Source organism: Microcaecilia unicolor, chromosome 1, assembly GCF_901765095.1.
Source record: "Microcaecilia unicolor chromosome 1, aMicUni1.1, whole genome shotgun sequence".
Classification (NCBI taxonomy): domain Eukaryota; kingdom Metazoa; phylum Chordata; class Amphibia; order Gymnophiona; family Siphonopidae; genus Microcaecilia; species Microcaecilia unicolor.
Window position 1 is genome coordinate 19,263,965 of NC_044031.1, and position 25,050 is coordinate 19,289,014.

Genomic DNA, 25,050 nt, shown 5'->3' on the forward strand with positions numbered 1-25,050 from the left:
GGAGGGAGCCTGATGCGCAAATAGAGCTTTTCCGTCAGTAAATCATTAAATAGCGTCGTAACTGCTAAGTAGAAAATCCTGCAGCTATTTTCCCGCCCACCACACACACAGAGCACCATTGGCGCGAAGGCAAGGACGGACATGCGCAGAAAGTTGTTTTGCGGTTTCTCTGCTTCAGAAGGGCACGCACTATCCCTCAGTCTAAAGCTCCGCCCCCTCCTTTGTGATGTCATCAGTCTGCGCGGAGCAGCAGGAGTCAGGAGGACGTGATGCGTTCCGAGGATTTTCTTTCCACCATTAATTTGCAGCTTAACGGGAAACTTCCACCTCCAAATCTTAGTTGTTGCTCTTTTGTGCCATCCCCCCAGCACTGCAGGAGACAAGTCAGCTTCTCAGGGCGCCCCAAATCCTGCAAACTGCAAAAGCAGAGACTAAAATGCCTGCAGGGGCTTCTGCTCAGGTAGGAGAGACTGTAACAAAATGACAGGAAGTTTGGGGGGGACAAACACTGCTGCAGCTTTCTAAACTGGGACACTGCACAGTCAGGATCCCAAGCAGACCCGGGGTAGGGAGGGACATCAGGAGACACTCCTGTAGGGAATGAGAGAGATCAGGGGTCCCGTTTGGAGACATTTGCCCCTGGGAGATTTTTAGGCTCATTTTCAAAGCACTTAGCCTCCCAAAGTTCCATAGAAACCTATGGAACTTAGCCTCCCAAAGTGCTTTGAAAATATGCCTCTTTGTGTCCCAGGTTCTGTGTGCAACAGGTTTCTAGTTACTATAACTGCTCTGTGACTGTGGTTACAGTTTGCACAGGGAAATCTCTCCCTGGCCTCTGCTGAGCCCTAGTACTTGGTGCTCTCAAATATAACCCTGTTGTGGGATTGTGTGTTATGTAATCCTAAATTATATGCATTCAGCAAACTTTTCTTTGCCCCCAGTCAGCGCCAGCTTTGGTGCTCCTGATGTACACGATGCAGAAGATGCTAAGTGTTTCTGGTTTGTATTTCAGAAGTGGGTCACATTTGAGGACATCGCTGTCTCTTTCTCCCAGGAGGAGTGGGGCTATTTAGATGAAGAGCAGAAGGAACTTTACAGAGAGGTGATGAAGGAGAACTATCAGACCCTGATTTCATTAGGTAAAGGACAATTTCCTGTTTTTATTAGCAGTATCAGGGCATCATTATAAAGCCAAAATGCAAAGAGCACAGAGTCACACAGAAAATGTAATATGTTAATGCTCAAAAATAAAATTATGTAGAATGTCGTGCTGAAATTGATCACATCGGTGAAAAAAATAGCCAGCTATTGATAGTCTTTCCTAACAAACTGGCACCTATTAATCATAGGTAAAAAAGAAACTCCAGCATATATGTCCTGTTATTATTTATGTATTAAATTTGTTTACCACCTTTTTGAAGGAATTCACTCAAGGCAGTGTACAGTAAGAATAGATCAAACATGAGCAATAGGCAATTACAGCAGTAAAGATTTTCAAATAACAATACAAAGTATGTATGGTATACTAATTATAATGGAGGAGTGGCCTAGTGGTTAGGGTGGTGGACTTTGGTCCTGGGGAACTGAGGAACTGAGTTCAATTCCCGGCACAGGCAGCTCCTTGTGACTGTGGGCAAGTCACTTAACCCTCCATTGCCCGCCGCATTGAGCCTGCCATGAGTGGGAAAGTGCGGGGTACAAATGTAACTAAAAAAAAAAAAAATACGTAATAGAACATCAACCAGCTTATAATCGAATGAGAAAAACGCCCAAGTTCCGACCTAAATCGGGAGATGGGCGTTTATCTCACAAAAACGAATAACGCGGTATAATCAAAAGCCGAATTTGGGACGCTTTCAACTGCACTCCATCGTGGATGCGGACAAAGTTGACGGGGGCGTGTCGAAGGCGTGTCGAAGGCGGAACTGGGGCGTGGTTATCGGGCGAACAGAGATGGGCGCCCTTTCGCCGATAATGGAAGAAAAATATGCGATTTTAGCGAGAATTTAGGGCACTTTTCCTGGACCCTGTTTTTTCACGAATAAGGCCCCAAAAAGTGCCCTAAATGACCAGATGACCACTGGAGGGAATCGGGGATGACCTCCCCTGACTTCCCCAGTGGTCACAAACCCCCTCCCAGCACAAAATATGACGTTTCACAACTTTTTCTTTTCACCCTCAAATGTCATACCCACCTCCCTGGCAGCAGTATGCAGGTTACTGGAGCACTTATTAGGGGGTGCAGTGGACTTCAGGCAGGTGGACCCAGGCCCATCCCCCCCCTACCTGTTACAATTGTGCTGCTTAATGCGTTAGTCGTCCAACCCCCCCAAACCCACTGTACCCACATGTAGGTGCCCCCCCCTTCACCCCTTAGGGCTATAGTAATGGTGTAGACTTATGGGCAGTGGGTTTTGAGGGGGATTTGGGAGGCTCAACACACAAGGGAAGGGTGCTATGCACCTGGGAGCTCTTTTACCTTTTTTTTTTGTTTTGTAAAAGTGCCCCCTAGGGTGCCCGGTTGGTGTTCTGGCATGTGAGGGGGACTAGTGCACTACGAATCATGGCCCCTCCCACGAACAAATGCCTTGGATGTATTCGTTTTTGAGCTGGGCGCTTTCATTTTCCATTATCACTGAATAACAAAAACGCCCAGCTCACAAAGTAGCGAATAACATATGGGCGTCTATTTTTTTCGAAAATACGGTTGGCTCCGCCCCTTCACGGACCCGTTCTCGGAGATAAACGCCCATGGAGATAGGCGTTATCGTTCGATTATGCCCCTCTATATTTGATAGTGAAGGGTAAAGCAAAGATGTAACATATAGATAGGTAGGACAGTAGGAAGAGTTAGAAAGTAAGGTGACTGATTTAAAGAAAGTTGCACATGTGGCACAGAAGCATCCGCCCGCACAAGTGCTGCCACTAAAGAATTCTTTTGCTCCATTACAGCACTGTAATACTCCTGAAAATAGAACTGAGGCAGAGGAAAAATCAATAGAGTTGGAACAAAAAGACATGAAGGTACCCAAAGTGAAAAGACACCCCCAAATCACTAATGTTGAAACACATACCAAGAAATATAGATGGAAAGCGATGGCCACAAATGCTCGTAGTCTAAGCAATAAAGTTCATGACCTTCAAGCCCTGATGTTGGAGGCAGACTTAGATGTTGTTGCAATCACAGAGACGTGGCTCAACGGTTCCCACGAATGGGATGCAAGCATACCAGGCTATAATCTATTTAGGAAGGATAGAGAGGGTTGTAAAGGTGGAGGAGTAGCTCTGTATGTGAGGAATGATATCATGGCAACTGAAATTACAGGGACCTGGGGAAAAGAAGAAGCGATATGGATCACCTTAAAAAGAGAGGATAGAACCTCTGTCCACGTGGGTGTTGTCTACAGACCCCCGACACAATTAGAGGACTAGATAAAGATCTGATCGCAGATATTCAAAAATTAGGAATGAAAAAAGAGGTTCTGTTGATGGGAGATTTCAATCTGCCGGATGTAGATTGGAAGGTTCCGTCTGCCAAATCGGAAAGAAGTAGAGAGATCGTGGATGTTTTCCAAAGTGCTCTGCTCAGACAGATGGTGACGGAACCCACGAGGGAGGGAGCGATGCTAGATCTGGTGCTCACAAATGGGGATAGCGTGTCAAATGTCCGAGTGGGTGCACACCTGGGAAGCAGTGACCATCAAACGGTTTGGTTTGATATAACGGCTGAAGTGGAGGGCGGCCACTCTAAACTCAAAGTCCTGGATTTCAAGCGTGCTGACTTTAGTAAAATGGGGGAATACCTGAGGAAGGAGATGATGGGCTGGGAGGACGAACATGAAGTGGAAGGGCAGTGGTCCAGGCTGAAAGAAGTAATAAATAGGGCCACAGACCTTTATGTAAGGAGAGTAAATAAAAGCAAGAGAAAAAGGAAACCGATATGGTTCTCCAAGCAAGTGGCTGAGAAAATAAAGGCTAAAGAGTTAGCGTTCCAGAAATATAGAAAATCTCAAGAAGAGGAACACGGGGAGGAATACTGGATGAAACTGAAAGAAGCCAAGAGAGAGGTACGTCTGGCGAAGGCGCAAGCGGAAGAACAAATGGCTAGAAATGTAAGGAGGAGCGACAAAAATTTCTTCAGGTATATTAGTGAAAGAAGAATGACTAAAAAGGGAATTGTGAGACTAAAAGATACAGCGAACCGCTATGTAGATAATGATGAAGAAAAAGCCAATTTGCTAAATAGATACTTTTGTTCTGTTTTCACTGAAGAAAATCCTGGAGAAGGACCGCGAGGGACTGGCAAAAGTACACCTGAGAATGGAATGGATATAGCACCGTTCACGGAAGAGAGTGTGTATCAACAACTTGGAAAGCTAAAGGTGGACAAAGCCATGGGACCGGACGGGATCCACCCCAGAATATTGAGGGAGCTCAGAGAGGTTCTGGCGGGTCCTCTTTAAGATTTGTTTAATAAATCCTTGGAGACGGGAGAGGTTCCGAGGGACTGGAGAACAGCGGAGGTGGTCCCTCTTCACAAAAGTGGTGATAGGGAAGAAGCTGGAAACTACAGGCTGGTAAGCCTCACTTCGGTTATTGGAAAAGTAATGAAAGCCATGCTGAAGGAAAGGATAGTGAATTTCCTAGAAGCCAATAAGTTGCAAGATCCGAGACAACATGGTTTTACCAGAGGGAAATCGTGCCAAACGAATCTCATTGAATTCTTTGATTGGGTAACTGGAGAATTGAATCATCGACGTGCTATAGACGTAATCTACTTAGATTTTAGCAAAGCTTTTGACACGGTTCCCCACAGGAGGCTCTTAAATAAACTAGATGGGCTGAAGATAGGTCCCGAAGTGGTGAACTGGATTAGGAACTGGTTGACGGACAGACGACTGAGGGTGGTGGTAAATGGAGTTCGCTCGGAGGAGGAAAAGGTGAGTAGTGGAGTGCCTCAGGGATCGGTGCTGGGTCCGATTCTGTTCAATATATTTGTGAGTGACATTGCCGAAGGGTTAGAAGGTAAAGTTTGCCTATTTGCGGATGATACTAAGATTTGCAACAGAGTGGACACCCGGGAGGGAGTGGAAAGCATGAAAAGGGATCTGAGGAAGCTAGAAGAATGGTCTAAGGTTTGGCAATTAAAATTCAATGTGAAGAAATGCAAAGTGATGCATTTAGGGAGTAGAAACCCACGAGAGACTTATGTGTTAGGCGGTGAGAGTCTGATAGGTACTGAGGGGGAGAGGGATCTTGGGGTGATAGTATCCGAGGATCTGAAGGCGACGAAACAGTGTGACAAGGCGGTGGCCGTAGCGAGAAGGTTGCTAGGCTGTATAGAGAGAGGTGTGATCAGCAGAAGAAAGGAAGTGTTGATGCCCCTGTACAAGTCATTGGTGAGGCCCCACCTGGAGTATTGTGTTCAGTTTTGGAGGCCGTACCTTGCGAAGGATGTTAAAAAAAATTGAAGCGGTGCAAAGAAAAGCTACGAGAATGGTATGGGATTTGTGTTCCAAGACGTATGGTGGTTGGGAGGCGAGGATAGTTGAGGGCAGACTTATACGGTCTGTGCCAGAGCCAGTGATGGGAGGCGGGACTGGTGGTTGGGAGGTGGGAAATACTGCTGGGCAGACTTGTACGGTCTGTGCCCTAAAAAGGCAGGTACAAATCAAGGTAAGGTATACACATATGAGTTTATCTTGCCCTGTTGCAATTTCAGCCGAGGACACTAAGGTTCTCCAAAGGACTTTCACTAACCACACCCTCTCCAAAAGAATGTGCTCTGCCAAAAGGTGTACCTAACCCTCCCGTGTATTGAAATGCACTCCTAGAAATTCTAAAGACTGTGTGGGAACCAGAGAGCTCTTGGATGCATTGACAATCCAGCCCAACTGCTGGAGAAGAAGACTGACTCGACTCGTGGCTCTCCTGCTTTTCCCTGCAGACTTCACTCTGATTAACCAGTCGTCCAGGTAGGGATGCACCAAGATCCCCTCCCGCAGCTATTGAGCCACTACCACCAAGCCCCCCCCCCCCGTTTTCCCGTGATAATATATTACCTGTTTCAGGGGGGTTTGCGGTGAAATAACATTAGAAATTAAATGCACGCAGCCCCATTTTAGGCACATTATGTGGAGAAGGGAATTTAAACATCCAAGTCAAGGCGTAAGGAATTCCCACAATATTTTATAGGAAGTTCTGCCAAACATACAGCCTCTTGTAAAACATTTAAGGCCCTCCATGTACAGAGAGAGCAGTGATTTTAGAAAGCTGCGCGTTCAGTAAACAAATATACATATCCCCCTACACAGAATCTTTCTAAAACTGCTGTTTCCTCTAAAAAGAGCTTCTGAGAAATACATCCTCCCCCACCACATACAGCTCCTGACCAACAGCAATACAACCCATGCACACCCTCTAAACAGCATCAAATTCCCTCCCCCCTTGCAACAGCCCCACTGGTTCACACCCCCTCTGACAGACCTCCTCCAATACAAGAACTCCTATAAAATCCTCCCATATGTTATCAAGACCCCCAAGGATAAAACTCCCCCAAAATATCCACCCTATCAAACACCCCCACTCCTGACATATTCCCAGGGTTTACCGAGGGTGAGGAGGATCCTCAGGTCTAGTGAGGCAGAAGTGATGCCCACTTGCTCCCACCTTGATGATGCCAGCTCTTAAATTACCACCGTGACCTCTAGCAGGAATATTGCTGAATTGCTGCTATGGGTCAGATGTCCATATATGTGCATTTTGCTTATATATGGATATTAGTATTATAGGCCCACCCAGGAAACTCCCTCTACCCACCTAACCTGTATTTCAATTACCAAATGGCGAACTTTGACACAGTTGTATTTCAAGTTATTTTCACTGTTTACCTAGCTTAAGCATTATCGTGAAAAGATATTTTGCTTAATATACTTAACTGGTTTAACATTTTTGCAAAAACTTCATTGGCTACCAGTACAATACAGGGCTAAATTTAAAACTCTGTGTCTGATCTTCAAGGCCTTGAAAGGATATGGCCCTGAGTACCTGAAAAATAGGATGATCCTCCACACACTGCTCCTCTCCCACGATGTCCAAGTCCTCTCCGACAATGTGATGGCAGTTGCCTTCGTTTTTATTTCTATCGTTGGTGCAGTGCGTAGCGGCAGACGGATTACTCAGTGAACGGTCTTTTTCAAGACCATTTTTAGATCCTGTCTGCAGATCTCCATTCAATGTATATCTTAATCATCAGACTCCTGATGTAGGCCATCTGGCCGAAACACAACGTTGTGTCGAGTCATTTGAGTTATTCTCTATGTACAATTGTTTTATTTTTATTATTTGTTTTATAACCATTAAACGTTATATATTTTAACTTAAGCTTGGTTTCAGTCTTTGGATAGCCTGGCTTATATTCCCACCTTTTTTTATTTTCAGTTGCCTACATCAGTCATCAGCACTGTCATCAGTCATCAGCACTGCTTCCTGTGCAAGAGTCCTCTATTTGCACAGGAAGCAGTGTTGCTTATGGTGTGGGCGGACCAGAACGTCCGACTTCTCTCGGCAGCGCATGTTGTAGTGACATCCAATCTGCAGACGGATTATCTAAGTTGGAATCGTCTAGACCCAGGAGAGTGGGTTCACGCCCCGTTCGCCTTCCAGCTCATCGTCGCTCACTGGGGCTCCCTGATAATAGAACTCATGGCCACAGCAGAGAATGCCAAGGCTCCACGGTTTTTCAGCTGCAGGAAGGAACTGTTGTCGGAGGATCTTGATGCGTTGGTTCAGCCCTGACCACTTTGGGCTCTTTTGTATTTCCTCCGTGGCCACTCATTGGTCGAGTCCAGCTCGTTCAGGGTCACGTCGGTCGCATGATTCTAGTGGCTCCCGATTGGCTGCGTTGTCCATGGTACGCGGATCTCGTGAGCTTACAGGTGGATGCGTCGCTTCCTCTTCCTTCGGAGGATGGGGCTGTTGAGTCAGGGACCCATTCAAATGCCCAACGTGGTGCGATTCTCGCTTACGGCTTGGCTGTTGAGTGGGTGCGACTGCTGAAAAATGATTACTCAGTTGTAGTGGTGCGTACCCGTTTGAGTTCCAAGAAGCGGTCCACTTCCTTGGCCTACATTCGGGTTTGGTGTGTGACGAGCGAGAGGTGCAGCTATTGAAGGCCTCCATTGGTCATGTGCTGGATGTTCTGCAAGGCGGTCTAGAGAAGGATTTGTCTCTGTCTTCTCTTCGGGTGCAGTTGGTAGTGCCCACCTGCTTTCAGGGTCCGCTACAGGGGAAATCGCTTTCCATTCATCCAGATGTGTCTCGTTTTTTCCAGGGGGTTAAATGATTGCGGCCTCCTCTCCGTCCAGTGGTTCCTACTTGGGACTTGAACTTGGTTCTGTCGCCCTTGGTTCAGGCCCCGTTTGAACCTTTGGGGCAGGCCATGCTTAAAGATCTTTCACATCGGCACGGCGTATTTCTGAGTTGCAGGCCTTCTCCTGTCGTGAACCGTTTCTGGTCTTCTCCAAGGAGAAGGTATCGTTGCGGACAGTACCTTCCTTTCTTCCTAAGGTGATTTCTCTTCATGTCAATCAGTCCATCTCCTTACCATCCTTTTTCGGGATGAGTCTCCTTGGTTGTATAAGTTGGATGTTCATTGGGTGCTGAGGTGTTATGTGCGCCGAGCAACAGAGTTTCGGAAATCTGACCACCTCTTGGTCTTGTTTGGGGGGGCCTTGGAAAGGGGAGGTGGCTTCCTCTATTGTGCGGTGGATCAAGGGGACGATTTCCTCCAAGTACCTTCTGTCAGGAAAGGAGGTGCCTGTGATTCTTCGGGTGCATTCTACTCATGCGCAGGCTTCTTCCTGTGCAGAGCACTCTCATTCCTCTGCAGGACATTTGTAGGGTTGCGACCTGGTCCTTGCTGCATTCTTTGTCAAGCATTACAAGTTGGATGTGCCCCTTCTTGCTCCGGGGGCTTTCCCACCCTCAGTGAGTTCTGCTTTGGTACATCACACTCGTCGGTCTGGAGAAGACGATAAGGAAGGAGAAATTAGATCTTAACTGCCAATTTGCTTTCCTTGAGTCTCTCCAGACCATGCTCGAACCCCTCCCGGGGACAGCGGTGAAGGTCTAGATAGGGTCCTTTTTCTTCTGGGATTGCAACTGCATTTGGGAGTTGTTTTGGTTAGTTTACAGTTTGCTCTGTTGGTTCTCTCTTCCTTCTGGGAGCTTAGTTTATGGTTGTATGTTAAGTCTTACGTTCATTGTTACTTGAGGCTCAGCAGGTGTTGCTTGGCTATTCAAACTACTGAGCAGGTCAGGGTTGCACAGTCCCTTATACAGGAGCACTGCTTAATAATTCTCAGTCTCCCTCTGCTGGTAGGAGTGCATAGTACCTACTAATTGGGAATGGTCTGGAGAGACTCAAGGAAAGCAAATTAGCAGGTAAGATCTAATTTCTCCTTTTAAGCAGACCTCTGGCATAGGTATTTCACTGAAATACAAGCTGCGTGAGGTCTTCATTAAATTTTGCTTCCTCTACCACTTCTTGCAGCCAACTACGCTGTCCTTAGTGTGGTACAACAAAATCTGTCAGAACATCTGCTTCCAAGGGACACTTCAGTCCGTTCACCCCTTCCTCCTCCTCAACAATACCCCCAAATAACTTCTTAGTCTCATTTTGCAGAGGTCTTAAGTCAGAAAAATAGAGCCTTTTCAGTGTCCTGTACTTATTCACTGCCTTTCTCCTCTGAATCTTGGTAAGGGGAAAAGATTTGATATCCTGTAGTAAAAAGTGCTTAAGAGAGGACAATCGCAGAACCTATTAATACTCTGCCAAAGACAGAAATTCGTATAGGGGAATGGCACTATGAAAACACCAAACAAGTGTGTTTCATACTGGTAGTACCCAATGAAGAAATATGCCAATGTAAAAATATATACATTAATTATAGAATAATAATAATTAGTGAAATGGCAGACAAGCACACAAAAATACTTCTAGGATTACACCAAAGATCTAAGTATTACACAAAAATAGATATCTTCATAGTTACAGTCCTTAGAATGTTCCTGAAAAGAGAATACTAAAAGCCAAATATAAGCCATGCCCATGAGAACTAACACAGCCCTTTGACAGACTAGAAATAGTAACTAACTGTCCCCAAACTACAGGAGTGAACCCCGATTTATCACCATCACAAGCCACGTGCTCAGCAGCAGGGTCTCTGGATGAAAGACAGGATTCTTCCCAAGCTGCGCCACAGCAAGCTAACCAGGTAGGATCTGGTTAGTGTGGAGATAACAGTTAAAGACCAAGCCAGTACCGGTAACTGGTCTTGCACAAGATTAGAAGCCGTAATTATGAGCTTGCACTCCTCTGTAATTCTCATACAGAGAGAGGCTGAATACTTAGAAGGCACAGAGAGACAGTCTCTCTCCAGAGCAATCAGATGTACGTCCGCTCTGGATTTGCGCCAAAACTCTTTGTGAGCAAAGTGCACTGTCCTCAGGTGACTGTTTTGGCCCATTCAGATCACATATTCCTCCTGTCCAGCAGATAAAATATGGGCCTGGAGTTCATTAGTTGTTTCAGACAGAATCCCTGCGAGTGCTGGTGCCAACCAAGGAGGCCCACAAGTCTTATCTCATACTTGTGTCGGTGTAAATCTCTCTTGTTGCCAACTTTACACACAAACAATTTTCTCTCTAAGTGGAGCGTCACTCACAGATTTTACATGGATGCTCACAATTTTTTTTTTTTACTAAATAGAGAAATGTATTGCTAATACTGGCGCTCAAAAATCGTCGGTTTTTAATACTTGTTGCTCACATGAAGAAAAAATTACACTCGGGCCACGCCTTAGAGGGAACATTGCACCCAAAGATGAAGTGCAGGTGTTCTTCGGAATGCCAGCGTTTCCTTGAGTTTGGTTCTTGGCCTAGTCAAAGTGTGGTTCAGGCCTCAGTTGCACAAAATGTGATACACCTGGGACATCCCTACAATCTCACCTTTCTGTGGTTCAGAATCAAAGCAATTTACTTATTATATTTGGGTACTTTTTCTGTCCTTAGTAGGCTCATAATATACATTTTTTTTTTGGTACCTGGGTCAATGGAGGGTTAAGTGACTTGTCCAGGGAATCAGACCTGGTTCCCTGGCCACTACACTAACCATTTGGCTACTCAACCAGTTAAGCAAGCTTGGGTGTGTGTAATCCTGTCCCTGGGGAGGGGAAAACACTTCAGCCCTAGAGGCTGGAATAAGAGAGACAATCAGACTTAGATATAGGCGCAACCAGCACTGGAGGAAAGGCATGTGATGATCGTCATTAGTATATCCTCATTGTTCTATCAAGAACCTAGCATTTCAAGGTTCATGTGACTAACATTTATTTCGACAAATGATATTTCTGAGATTTTTGCCCCTGAAGTAGCCCTTCTTGGGCGAAACATAGCCTGTGTCGGGCAATAAGTCTGGTATTTGACATCATCAATAAATTTTTGAACATTCTTCAGTTTTGTATCTGCGTTTTTGTTGTCTTCTTGTGTGCACATGCACACTTTGTGGCAATTGGCTAATTCCTTATCAGTAAAGCATGCTCACAGCGTGCAAAAACCATGTAGCAAGCTACTATGAAACACCTGGTGTCCTTCTCTGAACACATATTTCCGTTGGAACATCTTGGAGTCAGCTAGGTTCTCAGTCTCTTACCACCACCATGGTTATATCTTATTGTATCTGCCATAGCCTCAGTTCCTCCCAAGTGTCACCGTGACATGTAACATGTACTTTCCATTTCCTGAGAAAGCACTGTAGCTTACATGGAGCTGCAGGAAGGAACTAAAAATATGCTGACGACTGCAAAGTAAGGAATACTGAGGACCAGCAGAGCCATATTACAGGCCTAGTATAGGAAGGAATATACAGGTGCTTTATCCAAATCATTTCTGCCTTCTATAGTTCTCTCTTATGAATTTTAATTTGCTCTGGATAGCATGGACATTTCCTCCCCCTTCTCTCCATAGAGCCACCTCCATCTAAAATCCCTATCACCACCTTCTCCCATGTATCCACCACTGCATCCAACGCCAATCCACCTTCCCTCAGTACCCATGCAAAGTCTTTCCTTGACCTTCTCACTTTCTACCCCTTCTTCATCTGTTCCTGAGTCCTATCTCTTCGCCCTTTTGTGTCCAAGTGGTGGATGCTTGGAATGCCCTCCCGCGGGAGATGGTGGAGATGAAAACAGTAATGGAATTCAAAAATGCTTGGGATAAACATAAAGGAATCCTTTTCAGAAGGAATGGATCCTCAGAAGCTTAGCGGAGATTGGGTGGCAGAGCGGTGGTGGGGGGCGGGGCTTGTGGTTGGGAGGCAGGGCTACTGCTGGGCAGTCTTCTACGGTCTGTGCCGTGAAAATGGCAGATTAACTAATCAAGGTCAGGTATACACAAAAATTAGCACATAGGCGGGACCAGAGCTTGAGAGACAAACGGGAAGGCCGAAGGCGCGCCGAGCAAAGAACACGCTTTTCGCTGCCGCTGCCGACGCCACCTTAACCCCGAGGTACGCCTTTTAAATTTCAGAGGAGGAGGGGGGCCCTGGTGCTGGAAGGGAGGGAGGACGGGCGGGTGGCCTGATGCTTGTTTGGTTGGAGGGAGGCAGGCCTGGTGCTGGGTGGGTGGGAAGGAGGGAGGCAGGCCTGATGCTGGGTGCTGCTGGGAGGCCTGATCCTGGGTGGGAGGGAGGGAGGCCTGATGCTGGGTGGTGCTCGGTGGGAGGGAGGCAGGCCTGGTGCTTGGTGGGAGGGAGGCCTGCCTGGTGCTGGGAGGGAGGGCAGGGGGGGAGAGGAGTGTGGCTGGAGGGGAAGGCAGGGGGGGAGAGGAGGGTGGCTGGATATGGGTGGCTGGAGGGAAGAAGAGGGTGGTTGGACATTTGTGACTGGAGGGGAGAGGAGGGTTGCTGGACATGAATGGAGGGCAAGAAATGAAGAAGAAAGGAGGAAAGTAAAGAAATAAATGGAAAGGAAGCCCTGGAAACGGAGTTAAGAGAACAGATAGAGAGCAGCAGAATCAGAGACTCGGACCAATATGGATAGAAAAACAAAATCACCAGACAACAAAGGTAGAAAAAATCTTTTTTTTTAATTTATTGATTTTTAAACATAACACAAGCATTACATCTTGTTTAGGAAAGACAGAAAAGAAAAAATTCTACTTCAATATATAATCCCCCATTACAGTTAAATGTCTTTCTTAGACCACAAAATTAGGACAAGGAGGCTGGAAACATAAAAGGAGTTAAATCAAGAAAAATTTTAACAAGAATATGGCCTGGATCTCCCCATCAAACATACATTTAGTGAATTACAAGATCTTAAATTAACACCAGATCTATCTGTTCACTTTCTTCCTATCTATGAAACTCCTCAAATGTTCAGGATCTAAAAAGTGGTATTTATTATCCAAGTATTTTAATTGGCATTTACAAGGGTAGGCCAGTATAAAACTGGCCCCTAAGGCCTTACTTCATCCCTCATTGCCAAAAAAGACCAACGTCTTTCCTGGGTGATCTTCGTGACGTCGGGGTAAATCCAAAATTTTTCACCATAAAATGGTTTTGCAAGATTACAAAAATAAAGTTTTTTAATCATGTTCAAATCTTGTTCGAAAACCATCAAGACAAGGAGGGTTCGCCTCTCAAATATCCCATCATTAGAATTTTCCAAGAAACCTGTTAAATCCTGAAGTTCTTGATTCCCATCTGTTCTCTTTTTAGGAATTGGTATATAGTATATTTTGTTAATAGGAGGTATTAGGTTTGGAGAAACAGATTATCAATTTGGTACTTTTTGAACATCTCAGTTGCATTTATTTCAGAAGAATGGGGGAAATTAAGAATCCGCAGATTCAAACGTCTATTATAATTTTCAAAGTTCTCCAATTTACGATGAATTATTGTTTTGTCTTTAATCAGTAGATCTGTTTTTTTTGTCAATGAAGAAATATCCTGTTGAACCTGCGTTTTATTTAATACAGTTTCCTGTTTCAATGTCTCGAGCGCATTTGTTAGCAAATCCAATTTACTCACTATTGACGTCGTCAGAAAATATCATTTTATTTTCATTTTAGTGTTTGGAATATGTCCAATTTGAGAATTTACATCTGCTGTCTTATTTTGCACTGGGTATACTGAAGCTGTAACAGCTTACAGAAATGATTTATAATGAAAGAAAATCATGTTATTTTTTTCTCCTATACTAGTATAATATTTTCAATGATGTCTGTTTATATGCACCATAGCTGGTGTAAGGGGTGTGGCTATCATAGGGGTGGAGTCATCTGGTGACCCCACCCATAATGAGTACCGGCACTTTGCGATAAATAATTAGATTTTGGGTTGCTGTTTGGGCACTCGATCTCTGAAAGGTTCGCCATCACTGTTCTAGGATAAGCCAGTGACATCAGAAAAGAGGGTGGAGTCAAGCTGCCTTGAAGTGTCCGCAGGTCAGAGACAGGCAGGATCCCAGCACAAAGACACAGTAGACAGTAGTATATGTATCTTCCACAACAGCAGTCTATCTACAGCTATAATATAAAGATGAATAAAGAAAGTTTATGGAACACTGATATTTGCAGGGGCCAAAACGGTTCCTCAGAGGATTTGAGTAATTTTGTTCATTGAAGTTGGTGAAATTCTTTATGCTGTACATTTTTTCTTGAGTCTTGAATTTGAGGGAATCAGACACTTAGGGGCTCATTTTGAAACAGAAAAGCGTACACAAAGGGCACAAAGCAGCATTTGGACCTTTTTTATTTTGCCAAAATGTCCAAATTGCTATTTTGAAAACCCACTGTGGAAAAGAGAACCCAGGCCCATATCTCACTCTACCTGTTACACTTGTGGTGGAAAGTGTGAGCCCTCCCAAATCCACCAAAAACCTACTGTACCCACATATAGGTGACACCTGCACCCACATATAGGAGTTCACCTATTATAGTGGTGAACTGTTGGTTACACTAGGTTTTTGGTGGGTTTTGGAGGGCTCACCATACAATATAAAGGGGTAACAGTGAGATGTGTACCTGAGACCTATTATGTGAAGTCCACTTGCAGTGCCCCCTAGGGTGCCCCACAGCTCTGATGGGATGTCTGTGTGGCCAGTCTGCTAAGAATCCTGCCCCCCCCCCCCCCCCCCCCCCCATACAGCTCAATGTCTCGATTTTGTGTGTGTTTTTGCTTGGACTTTTTTTTTTTTAACAACATCTAGCAAATGGCCATTTTTGAAACAAAAAGATTGACATTTTTCTGGTTCAAAAATCGTCGCCATTTGAACTTTGGACGTTTTCAGAACTCATATTGAAAATACCCCTCTTAATGATTTTGGGAACCTAATGCAGTTTTCTTAACCCCAGGAACAGGCTCTACGACCGTCACTCCTGACATTATATCCCACATTGAACAAGGGGAAGAGACGTACATCAGGGATAAGCTGGGATCAGACGGTGAGTGCAGTAATAAGAGGGATTGGGGTAAAACTTCTGAAGTGAAGTGTGGCTTGTCTTTATCTGAGCAGGCATCAGATACTCGGGTCTTTAGATGGGGGCAGAGATCCATTTTTTATGGTGAAGTATATTTATCATTATATAACAGAACAGATGAAATGCACATTTTGCAAATACACAGAAAAGTAGAACACACCCTTGCAAACACCCTCCTGCCCCCTTCCCCCCACCCCCACCCTTCTCCCTCTAAGACTACCCTGTTCTATGAATTATGTCATACTATGTATGTCATTCAGAAAATTAAGTCCGAAGTCAAGAAGGATAAGCAGCTCTCTGTTAGAAGGATCTTCGTATTCAGATGTCCAATGTATTATTAAATCATACAGAGGGAACGTTAACTTGAGTCACTGATAGTTTAATCCTATATAATAATTTGCACCTCCAACGTTCTACGTCTGGATGCCTGGGTTCGTAACATCCATAACAACTCATTGCCCCGCCCTCACATCAAAACGTAATGACGTCAGAGGGCAGAACTGAGAGGAAAGGGAAGCCAGCGCCAGCCAGCCAGAGAACGTTCAGGAGAGAATCGTGGGAGAATCGCCCCCTCCCTCCCTCCTTCCCCTCGGAGTTCAAGGCCCCCCTCCCGCCCTCCCTCTCCTCCGAGTTCAAGGCCCCCCCTCTCCAAGTTCCAGCCCCCCTCCCTCTCCTCCGAGTGCTAGCCTGACCTGCGCTACCCGCCCTCTTCGCCCAGTGCTTTGCCTGCTCCTCGCCTTCCTGTGTGCTGCCCAGAATTTGAAACTTCTTACCTCAGGGTCCGGCGGCAGCAGTGAAAGGCGAGCAGGCATGGCGCTTCAGCCTGCCTTCCCTTCTCTCTCAGCTCTGCCTCTGGTCCCACCCTCATTTCCTGTTTCCGCAAGGGCGGGACCAGAGGCAGAGCTGAGAGAGAAGGGAAGGCAGGCTGAAGCGCCGAGCCTGCTCGCCTTTCACTGCTGCCGCCAGACCCCAAGGTAAGAAGTTTTAAATTCTGGGTGGCACACAGGAAGGCTAGGAGCAGGCAAAGCACTGGGAGTAGAGGGCGGGCTAGCACTCAGAGGAGAGGGGGTCCTTGAACTCAGAGGTATTCTGATCAGAAGGTAGGCCTGAGAACACAGAGTTAGGTGTGCCAGTTTGTGATGGTTTCCCTGTGTCTGGAAAGCCAGGGTTCAGGGACCTTGTATTCAGAGCTTATTGGGTCTGGCATTTAAACCTAAGACAACACGTGCACTTGTTAGCAGACGGCCGACTCTGGTCCAGCGATGTCGGGCAGTAGAAGTCCACGCGGGTTCAACCGAGCAGAAACACCACTTTGTTTGTGCCTTTCGTGCCGCCCCTCCAGGGTCTCTAATCTTGGTCAGCACTACTTACACAATACAATCCTCTCAACTGTATCTTAGAAACCGGACAGCTGGATTATGGACCATTTGCACTACAACAAATAAAAACAGGAAAAAACCAAGAGAAGCTTGTGTTGGGGGAAAAACACATGTTTATTCTTTATCCAGAGAGTTAGGATAAATAATAAGAAATAGTCATAGAAATAGTCTAGAATATGACAGAAATGAGAACATATATAGAAATGGAAATTACAATATGAAAGTGGGAACAGGACATTCTTTCAAACTCCCTGGCTTGGGAGCCAAAAGAGATGTACACTGCCCAATCTCCTATCTGGCAGAGAAATATTATATAGGGTTTCTTTTTCCCTTTCAAGACAAAAGGGAGCACAAGGGGGAGGGGTTGTCACACCCCCTTAGCATCTTACAGTCAGTCAGGATCTCTAGTATCAATAAAATACATAGCATCTGTTTACATTTCCTTTGAAGATGCAGTGAGTTAAAAACTGCTTCCCCTTAGAGGTGTTACATCTCTCTGTCAGCTCAGACCCTGTGTTTATGTCATAACATAGCTCTCCTTGTGTTCAAAGAGATGCATAATAGGACTATTGCTGCCTGGCATAAAGCTATTGCTATGGGCTTCCAGCGATCTGTCTGTCAGGGAGGTAGTGTTTGATCTAATTGTTCTAGGCAGAGAAAGAAGTCTTCTGCAAGTGTTATTTCCCTCACTGTTACAAGATAAAGTCAATCTCATTTGCTTTGAAATAGCCTTATACAAAAGTCCTGAGAGAGACTTCTGTCTGTAGTATTTCCTGAGGCCTGATCTTGCTCAATGAGAGAGAGATTGTGGGCAATCAGGTTTAATCACCTGACTTGGCAAGAGGGGGAGAGGTAGAGAGTGAAGTGACTTGCTATTCCAGCAAGCTTTCCCCTGTTTTTGGAAAGAGAAAAACCTCCATTTCTCCCTGTCCAAATATGAAGAATTTATTCTGTATATTAAATAATTGGAGGCCTTCCACCTCCTACAACACATCTGAGGAGTAGATCTGCTCCCATGCACATCAAGGCTCATTCTATCAGGTCTTTGACGACTTCTTTGGCAGAGTCTAGGGCAGTTTTGTTGGCAGAGACTTGTGATCCAGAGGAAGGCTACAAAATGGTACACGGTAAGGGTTTGCGCCATATGACGTGTATGAGATGAGATTAGAAGACTTGAATATGTATATGCTAAAGAAAAGGAGCGAAAGAAGACATGATACAAACATTTAAGTACTTGAAAGGTTTTAATATACAAAACAAACCTCTTCCGGAGAAGTGGAGGTGGTAGAACTAGAGGACATGAATTGAGGTTGCAGAGCGGTAGACTTGGGGGACTTCAAGAGAGGGTTTGTGGATGTTTGAGATGCCCTTCTAAGAGAGGTATTGGAGTCAAAAACAGTGAGGGGATCCAGGAATGTGTTGGATAAACACAAGGGTTGCCGAAATAGAAGGAGGACTGAAGCAAATCTTGGCTGTTGAGGTGTTATGTTGGAGAAGAGTAGTTGGGAACTAAAGCAAGTGCCAGATGTCTTTTAAATGGCAAAAGACGGCTGTAGATTGGCCTTAGTTCCCTAATGTCTGGCAGACTTTTATAGTCTGTATCCTGCAAATAGCAAAAGACAGATGATGACGATCAAGTCTGTATATTAGATATCACTTTATGATCGTATGCTTACAAGTGAGAGTGATGTGCATCTCAAGGAGGAGGGAAAACATCTTAAAGTTGAGATTAAAAAATGAAATACTATTAGCAGTACATTTGGTTGTAAAAGATTGTCCCAAAACTGTATCATATGTGGCTGGCATGATGGCAGATTGCCAACTTATGTGTTTTAGCATCTTCGTCTTGCTGGGCAGACTGGATGGACCATGCAGGTCTCCGTCTGTCATCATTTACTGTCTTACCGTGAACAGGCAGAATTTCTAAAAACTCTGTAGTTCTTACTTAGTTGCTCTCTTGTTTCTAACTTTGTTTCTTGCTGTACTGTCTTACAGGCTCGGGGTGAGAAGTATTTCCAGCAGCTAGCTGGTTGTTTTGGCCATGCCCACTCCCGGAGCATGGAAGGTGATGTCCTACTGTTAGAGAAGCATAAAATAGATTGCTCTTTGTGGTTCACGGCATGTGCATAAGGAATAGGTCATGCTCCTTAGAATTTCTTTTTTATCATGTCACCCTGTGGTTGGTTCTACTGTCCATGCTGGTCTCTCTCAGTTCAGTTGTTACATTAGCTCTTGTGTATTTTGGGGACAGTGGCCAGTTCGGTCTTCCCCTCCAAATTTGTTCTGGGAAAGGACGCTGGTCTCGGTGCCCATTCCTTGGGAGCTTATGACCTCTAAGCCTGCCTCTGGTTCCTTTGAGCTACGGATTGGTCTATTGAATGTATGCTCTTTACACCGTAAGCACCAGCTTATCGAAGATCTAATTATTACTCATAGACTCGCAATTTTATGTCTTGTTGAGACCTGGCTATAGGACTTGGACAGAGCGTATCTAGGTCAGGCCATTCCAGTGGGATTTGTCTACCAAATTCTAAGCTTTATTTAATTCCAGCTAAGTTTGTGGCTCTATCGCCAAAGACATGTATGTCCTTCTGCATCCAATTTCTCCTCCAAAATTACCTCCCTGTACCAGACTTTGGGGGTCAGTGTTCAGGCCAAAGAGCCCCCTTTGTGGACAGATTCTCCTCTACAGGAGGCAACTCTGGTGCCATCTCAGACGATCCTGGATGCTCAAACTTTCCTCTACAATGGGCTTCCAGATTCTGTCGACCCAAGGTGATCAATCGTGCCTTGTGAGCAGATCCTAGTCCGCCTTTTGTGATCAAATGTTTTTGCAGGTTGTTTTCTACCCTACAAAACCCAGATGGTGCAGAATAGCATTATGGAGGGCTCTGTATCGTCTGCATGAAAATTGGCCACATTGCAACCAAAGATCAAAGATGTTTGGCAAGATAAGGACCTGTCCAATTATAAGCCAATAAACCAATTACCATTTGTCTCCAAACTTGCTGAAGGGTTATTTTGGACTATTTGATGGGTTTTGTAGAATTCTATCAAGTGCTACATCCTAATCAGACAGTATAATACAGAGGCAGCAACGATAGATTTACTCCTTACTATTCAATCAGAGTTGGCTAAAAGATGGTCTGTTCTACTGCTGTCTTTGGACCTGACAGTGACTTTCGTTATGAAGCACCCCTGCAGTCCGGTGCTCTCACCAGCTCCGAGCTAGTGCTCTCATGTTTTCTTGCTCTTAAGACTCCACCCACCTCCTCTACTTTTGCACTGCTGGGACTCTTCAGAGCCCCTGGCTGCCTCCTGCTGCGTCTCGTCAAGGAGAAGACTTCATCATCAGGTTGTGTAAACCAGCTCTGTTCTGGCCCTAGGGCCTATGCATTCGTCTGCTTGCAACTCATCTTTGTGCATAATTCTCCTAGTGTTGCTGTCTCCTTTATTCTAACAATTTATGAGCTGCGAAAATCAACCTATTTCTATTTTTATAATTATTGCCCTGTTTCATTGCTTGTCAGTATTGTTCAGGAGTTTAGAACTCCGCTTTAGAGAGTCAGGGGCTGTGCTTTGTATCTTTCCTGACCACACAGTTTCAGAAATACCATTACACTTCAGGCTGGCCCTGCAGCCACACGGAGAAAATCCCAGTGTAAAATAACCAGTGTTCTGGAATATTCCGGCCTTTTCTTTTGGGTCTGCTTATTTCTGTTTGTGTTTCTGTGAGTTTCCACTGATAGTTACAAGACAGGAATTTCTGGCTGACCACAACTGACAAGACCATTGTCATGACATCCCAACCAACTGTCTTGTTACAAACAAACTGACCAGACCCCCAGTTGTCATGACATCCCAACAGTTTGTTGTTGAGCAGAAGTGTAGCAAGGACACTAAGGCCCTATCACAGGTCTCCTATGTACTTACAGGATTGCTGATTGTGACAAGGACATGAAACTCATATATCACCCAGTCTCTTCCCTCCCCCCCCTTGATAGAAACTAATTCTCTATATCTATGAATCTTTCTTTCTTTCTTTCATTCTTTCTTTCTCTGCCTTCTCTCTGTTTTGTGACCTTTGTATGAGGAAAAAACTTTCTTCTTCCTTTCTGTCTTCTTTATATAATTAGTCTAATTACTTATAATTACCAGAGGTACTGATGTTAGATTGTTGTAAGTTTGTTATAACTTGAAACTGATGTCTGATGCTGTGCTGGTGGTTGAGTAATTAAAGACAATTCTCTCTCATTCCTGTATAATTTTTTCTATAATATTTGATAAAATTTGTGTTTTTGCAAGTAGCAAACCAAATTGCACAGCCTAGTACACCAGTCTTTCTTATTATAGAGAGGTAGTATCTTTAAAAAAACTCTCTTCTAACTCATTATTAATACCTTCTGTTTATATCCAACAGGTCATCAGATCACACAAGGAAGGAAAAGAGAAAAGAAGAAAGGAGAACACCTTGTAGAAATAGAACAGATCCAAAGAAAAACAGAAAATGTCTGTAAGAATGTTTCCCAAGCAACTGAGAGGATTAACAGAAAGAACTGTAAGCAAGAATCAAGGGACCAGAGCGACCCTGCAGGAGATTCAATGCATGAAGTCACTAAGTGTGAGAGAAATAACAGGGAGCTCAGTAACATCACTGAGGTCCAGAGACAATTACCGCAGCGCCCCTTGCAAATTAATAATAGTGATAAGATGACATATAAATGCCACCATGGCAAGAGGAAAGGAAAAAAACAGCAGAAAGAATTTACATATATTCCGTCTAATAAGACCATCAACTTTATTTACTGTAAGTGTAGTAAGACCTCATCATTATTTTCAGAACTCCAGATGCACAAAAGGAATCACAAAACTGAGAAATCATTTATAGCTACTGTGTATAATAAAAGATTCACTCAGCTTTCAGCTGTAAAATCTCACCAGGAGCCCCAGACCCGAGAAAAACATTCATGCACCATGTGTAATAAAAGCTTCACTCGCCTTTCAGGTCTAAAATGTCACCAAAACATTCACACTGGAGAGAAAGCATTTAGATGTACTGAGTGTAATAAAAGCTTTGGTCGGCTTTCAAGTCTAAAATGTCACCAAAGGATTCACACCGGAGAGAAACCATTTAGATGTACTGAGTGTAATAAAAGCTTCAATTGTGTATCAAGTCTAACTAGGCACCAGAGGATACACACAGGAGAAAAGCCATTTACATGTACTGAGTGTAATAAAAGCTTCAATCAAATTTCAAATCTAACTGCCCACCAGAGGATCCACACAGGAGAGAAATCATTCAGATGTACTGAGTGTAATAAAAGCTTCACTTATGGTTCAGATCTAAAATCTCACCAAAAGATTCACACAGGAGAGAAACCATTTAGATGTACTGAGTGTAATAAAAGCTTCACTTGGCTTTCAAATCTAAAAAATCACACGAGGACCCATACGGGAGATAAACCATTTATGTGTAGTGAGTGTAATAAAAGCTTCACTCGGCTTTCAGGTTTGAAATCACACAAAAAGCTACACACCAGAGTGAAACCATTTAGATGTACTGAGTGTAATAAAAGCTTCAATAAAGTTTCATATCTAACTACTCACCAGAGGTTCCACACGGGAGAAACCATTTCCATGTACTGAGTGTAATTAAAGCTTCACATCTAACTGGTCACCAGAGGAATCACAAATGAGAGAATATAATAAAAGCTTCACTTGGGTTTCATATCTAAAAACTCACGAGAGGATCCACTCAAGAGAGAAACCATTTACATGTACTAAGTGTAATAGAAGCTTCATTCGACTTTCAGCTCTAAAAAATTACCATAGGCGCCACACAGGAGAGGAACCATGGACTTGCATTGAATGCAATAAAAGCTTCACTTGGGTTTCACATCTAAAAAACTCACCAGAGGATCCACACAGGTGACAAACCATTTACATGTACTGAGTATATTAAAAGCTTCAGTGATGTTTCAGGTCTAAATTCTCACCAAAACATTCACACAGGAGACAGCCCAATTCTATATACTGAGAGTAATAAAAGCTTTACTTTACTTTCACATCTAAAAATTCACCAAAAGATTCACACTGGAGACAAACCATTTACATGTACTGAATATATTAAAGGCTTCACTCAAGTTTCAGGTCTAAAATCTCACCAAAAGATTCACACAGGAGACAAACCATTTACATGTACTGAATGTATTAAAGGCTTCACTCAGGTTTCAGGTCTAAACTCTCACCAAAAGATGGACACGGGAGACAAACCATTTACATGTACTGAGTGTAAGACAATCTTCAGTTACCTTTCAAACCTAAAATTTCACCAAAAGATTCACATCATGGAATAAGATGTTGGCAATTAATGATCTGGCACCTCCTACACTCATATAGCTTTGGAAATGTAGACTGACTCTTGCCCATGCTGGCTGAAATCCCACAATGGCTGCTCTGATCTCCAGTGGCAATCTTGTTAGACTGCAGCTGAAAGGTCACAGCAGCCATTTTGACTGGAGACAGGCTGGGCAGGAATGACTGGGAATTGATCCTGCTCCAATGTGCCCCTAGACCAACGGAGCAGTAAGGTAAGCTCAAGAGCAGCAGCTGCAGCCTATGGGTGGGCTTTTTTATATTCGGAGAAGGGTGAAGGGAGGTAGAGACCCAAGGGCCAGAAAAAAAAGTTTTGGTTTCAGCAGAAAATGTATACTGAAACAAGGCAGAATGTGGATTTTGACTTGTTTTTGGTGCCGAAGGCAAAACCAAAATTTGGTTGGTTTCTGTTGTAGGGCCTCAGTCTGCACAACCTTTTTGTGCGCATATGAGGCCAGAACCAAACTATCATGGATTCTGCTGCAAAGCACTATGGACCCGTCACTACTGCCAAGATCATGCTGTCAGAGTATGAAGAATGAATATGGACATTGTTCTTTGTTTTATACTATTTACGTGCTGCAATCTTGGTACCAGCATCAAGGCCTTGAAGATGACACAGTGTTGCTATTATGTACAGTCAATCATGGTACTACTGCATTCCTCATCTGCCTTCTGTCTCTCATCACTGAGGACGTGAATCATCTAACTGCCACATAATAATGAATGTCTGATTGGCTCTGCCAATGTCAGTGTGCTCTGACTTCTCCAATCAGAGAGGCAGTTTAAAGTGTGCAGATTTGCTTGACCAATTGATTTTTGCAGTTGGTCAGGTTTAGTTGAGTGATGGTAGCTGATACAAAAACTTGATCACTCCGTCTGAGTTAATGCTCTTTCAGTTTAGGACTTTTTTTTAACCTGCTTTCCATCTCTATCGTTACTTCAGGTCATCCTATTGATCTGATGTTTGCTTTATCCAGATTCTCCATATCCAGGGTATCCATTCTATTTCCTAATTATTCTATACAGGATCTTGAAATCAATTTCTCCAGAATGTTTCTATTTCATATAGTTGGTGGTGTTTCCATCATACTAATGTTCTTCAAAACTGTTTTGGTTTCTGTCTAAACAATTTATTTTGATATTTCAGTTTTCTTCATGTCTGCCATTTTTTGTGCTTCAGCTGTCACTTAGAATTAATTATTGGAAGACTTTTTGTATGTATTACTTATGAATTGTAATTGGCAAATTAGATGCCTATTTTTCTATTTGTAATAAATAAGCTTCTATGATAAATTTAAGATTGGCTAAAGGTGTATCTCTTCCTGTGTTCTTTAGTCCAAATTATTTTATCCAGATCTTGACATTCTCTTTTTCTTCTGAGCTTTTCGATATAATTCTTTCAGAAATAAATTTTGCTGTACAATATTGTTTATGATTATTTTCTTGATGTCAATAGATGGTCCCTTCATACAGGTTATGGCTTTATTCACCTTACTTATTATGGGCTTCATATTCAAAACAGAAAAACATTCAAAAAGTGGCACAAATTCGAATTTGGACATTTTGCTCACATGTGGGAGTCACTAGCTACCAGGCTGCTCACAATATAAATATAGAAATAAGCAGCTCGTGAGCCTGGTTGAGAAAAGGGGCCAGAGGGTGGAGTTGACTTTCAAGTAGTACAAAGATTCTGCAGGACTGGTTGTCCAAACCAGTTATCTTGCCTAGAATTCTGCTCCAGACAGTAGTG

General features: G+C 43.9%; 1 protein-coding gene across 2 annotated transcripts; it reads left to right on the forward strand.

Moving 5' to 3' along the window:
• Positions 1–252: 252 nt before the first annotated feature.
• LOC115463605 (zinc finger protein 664-like) lies at positions 253–24,493 on the forward strand. 2 transcript variants are annotated; one of them, XM_030194281.1, is made up of 4 exons: positions 253–460; positions 1,013–1,139; positions 15,418–15,507; positions 21,343–24,493. In XM_030194281.1, exons 1-4 carry the CDS (start codon positions 437–439, stop codon positions 22,566–22,568), a joined length of 1,467 nt encoding a protein of 488 aa, XP_030050141.1. In that variant the 5' UTR covers positions 253–436; the 3' UTR covers positions 22,569–24,493. The 2 variants fall into 2 exon arrangements, with proteins under 2 accessions (XP_030050141.1, XP_030050150.1); XM_030194290.1 differs by lacking the exon at positions 15,418–15,507.
• Positions 24,494–25,050: the final 557 nt, after the last annotated feature.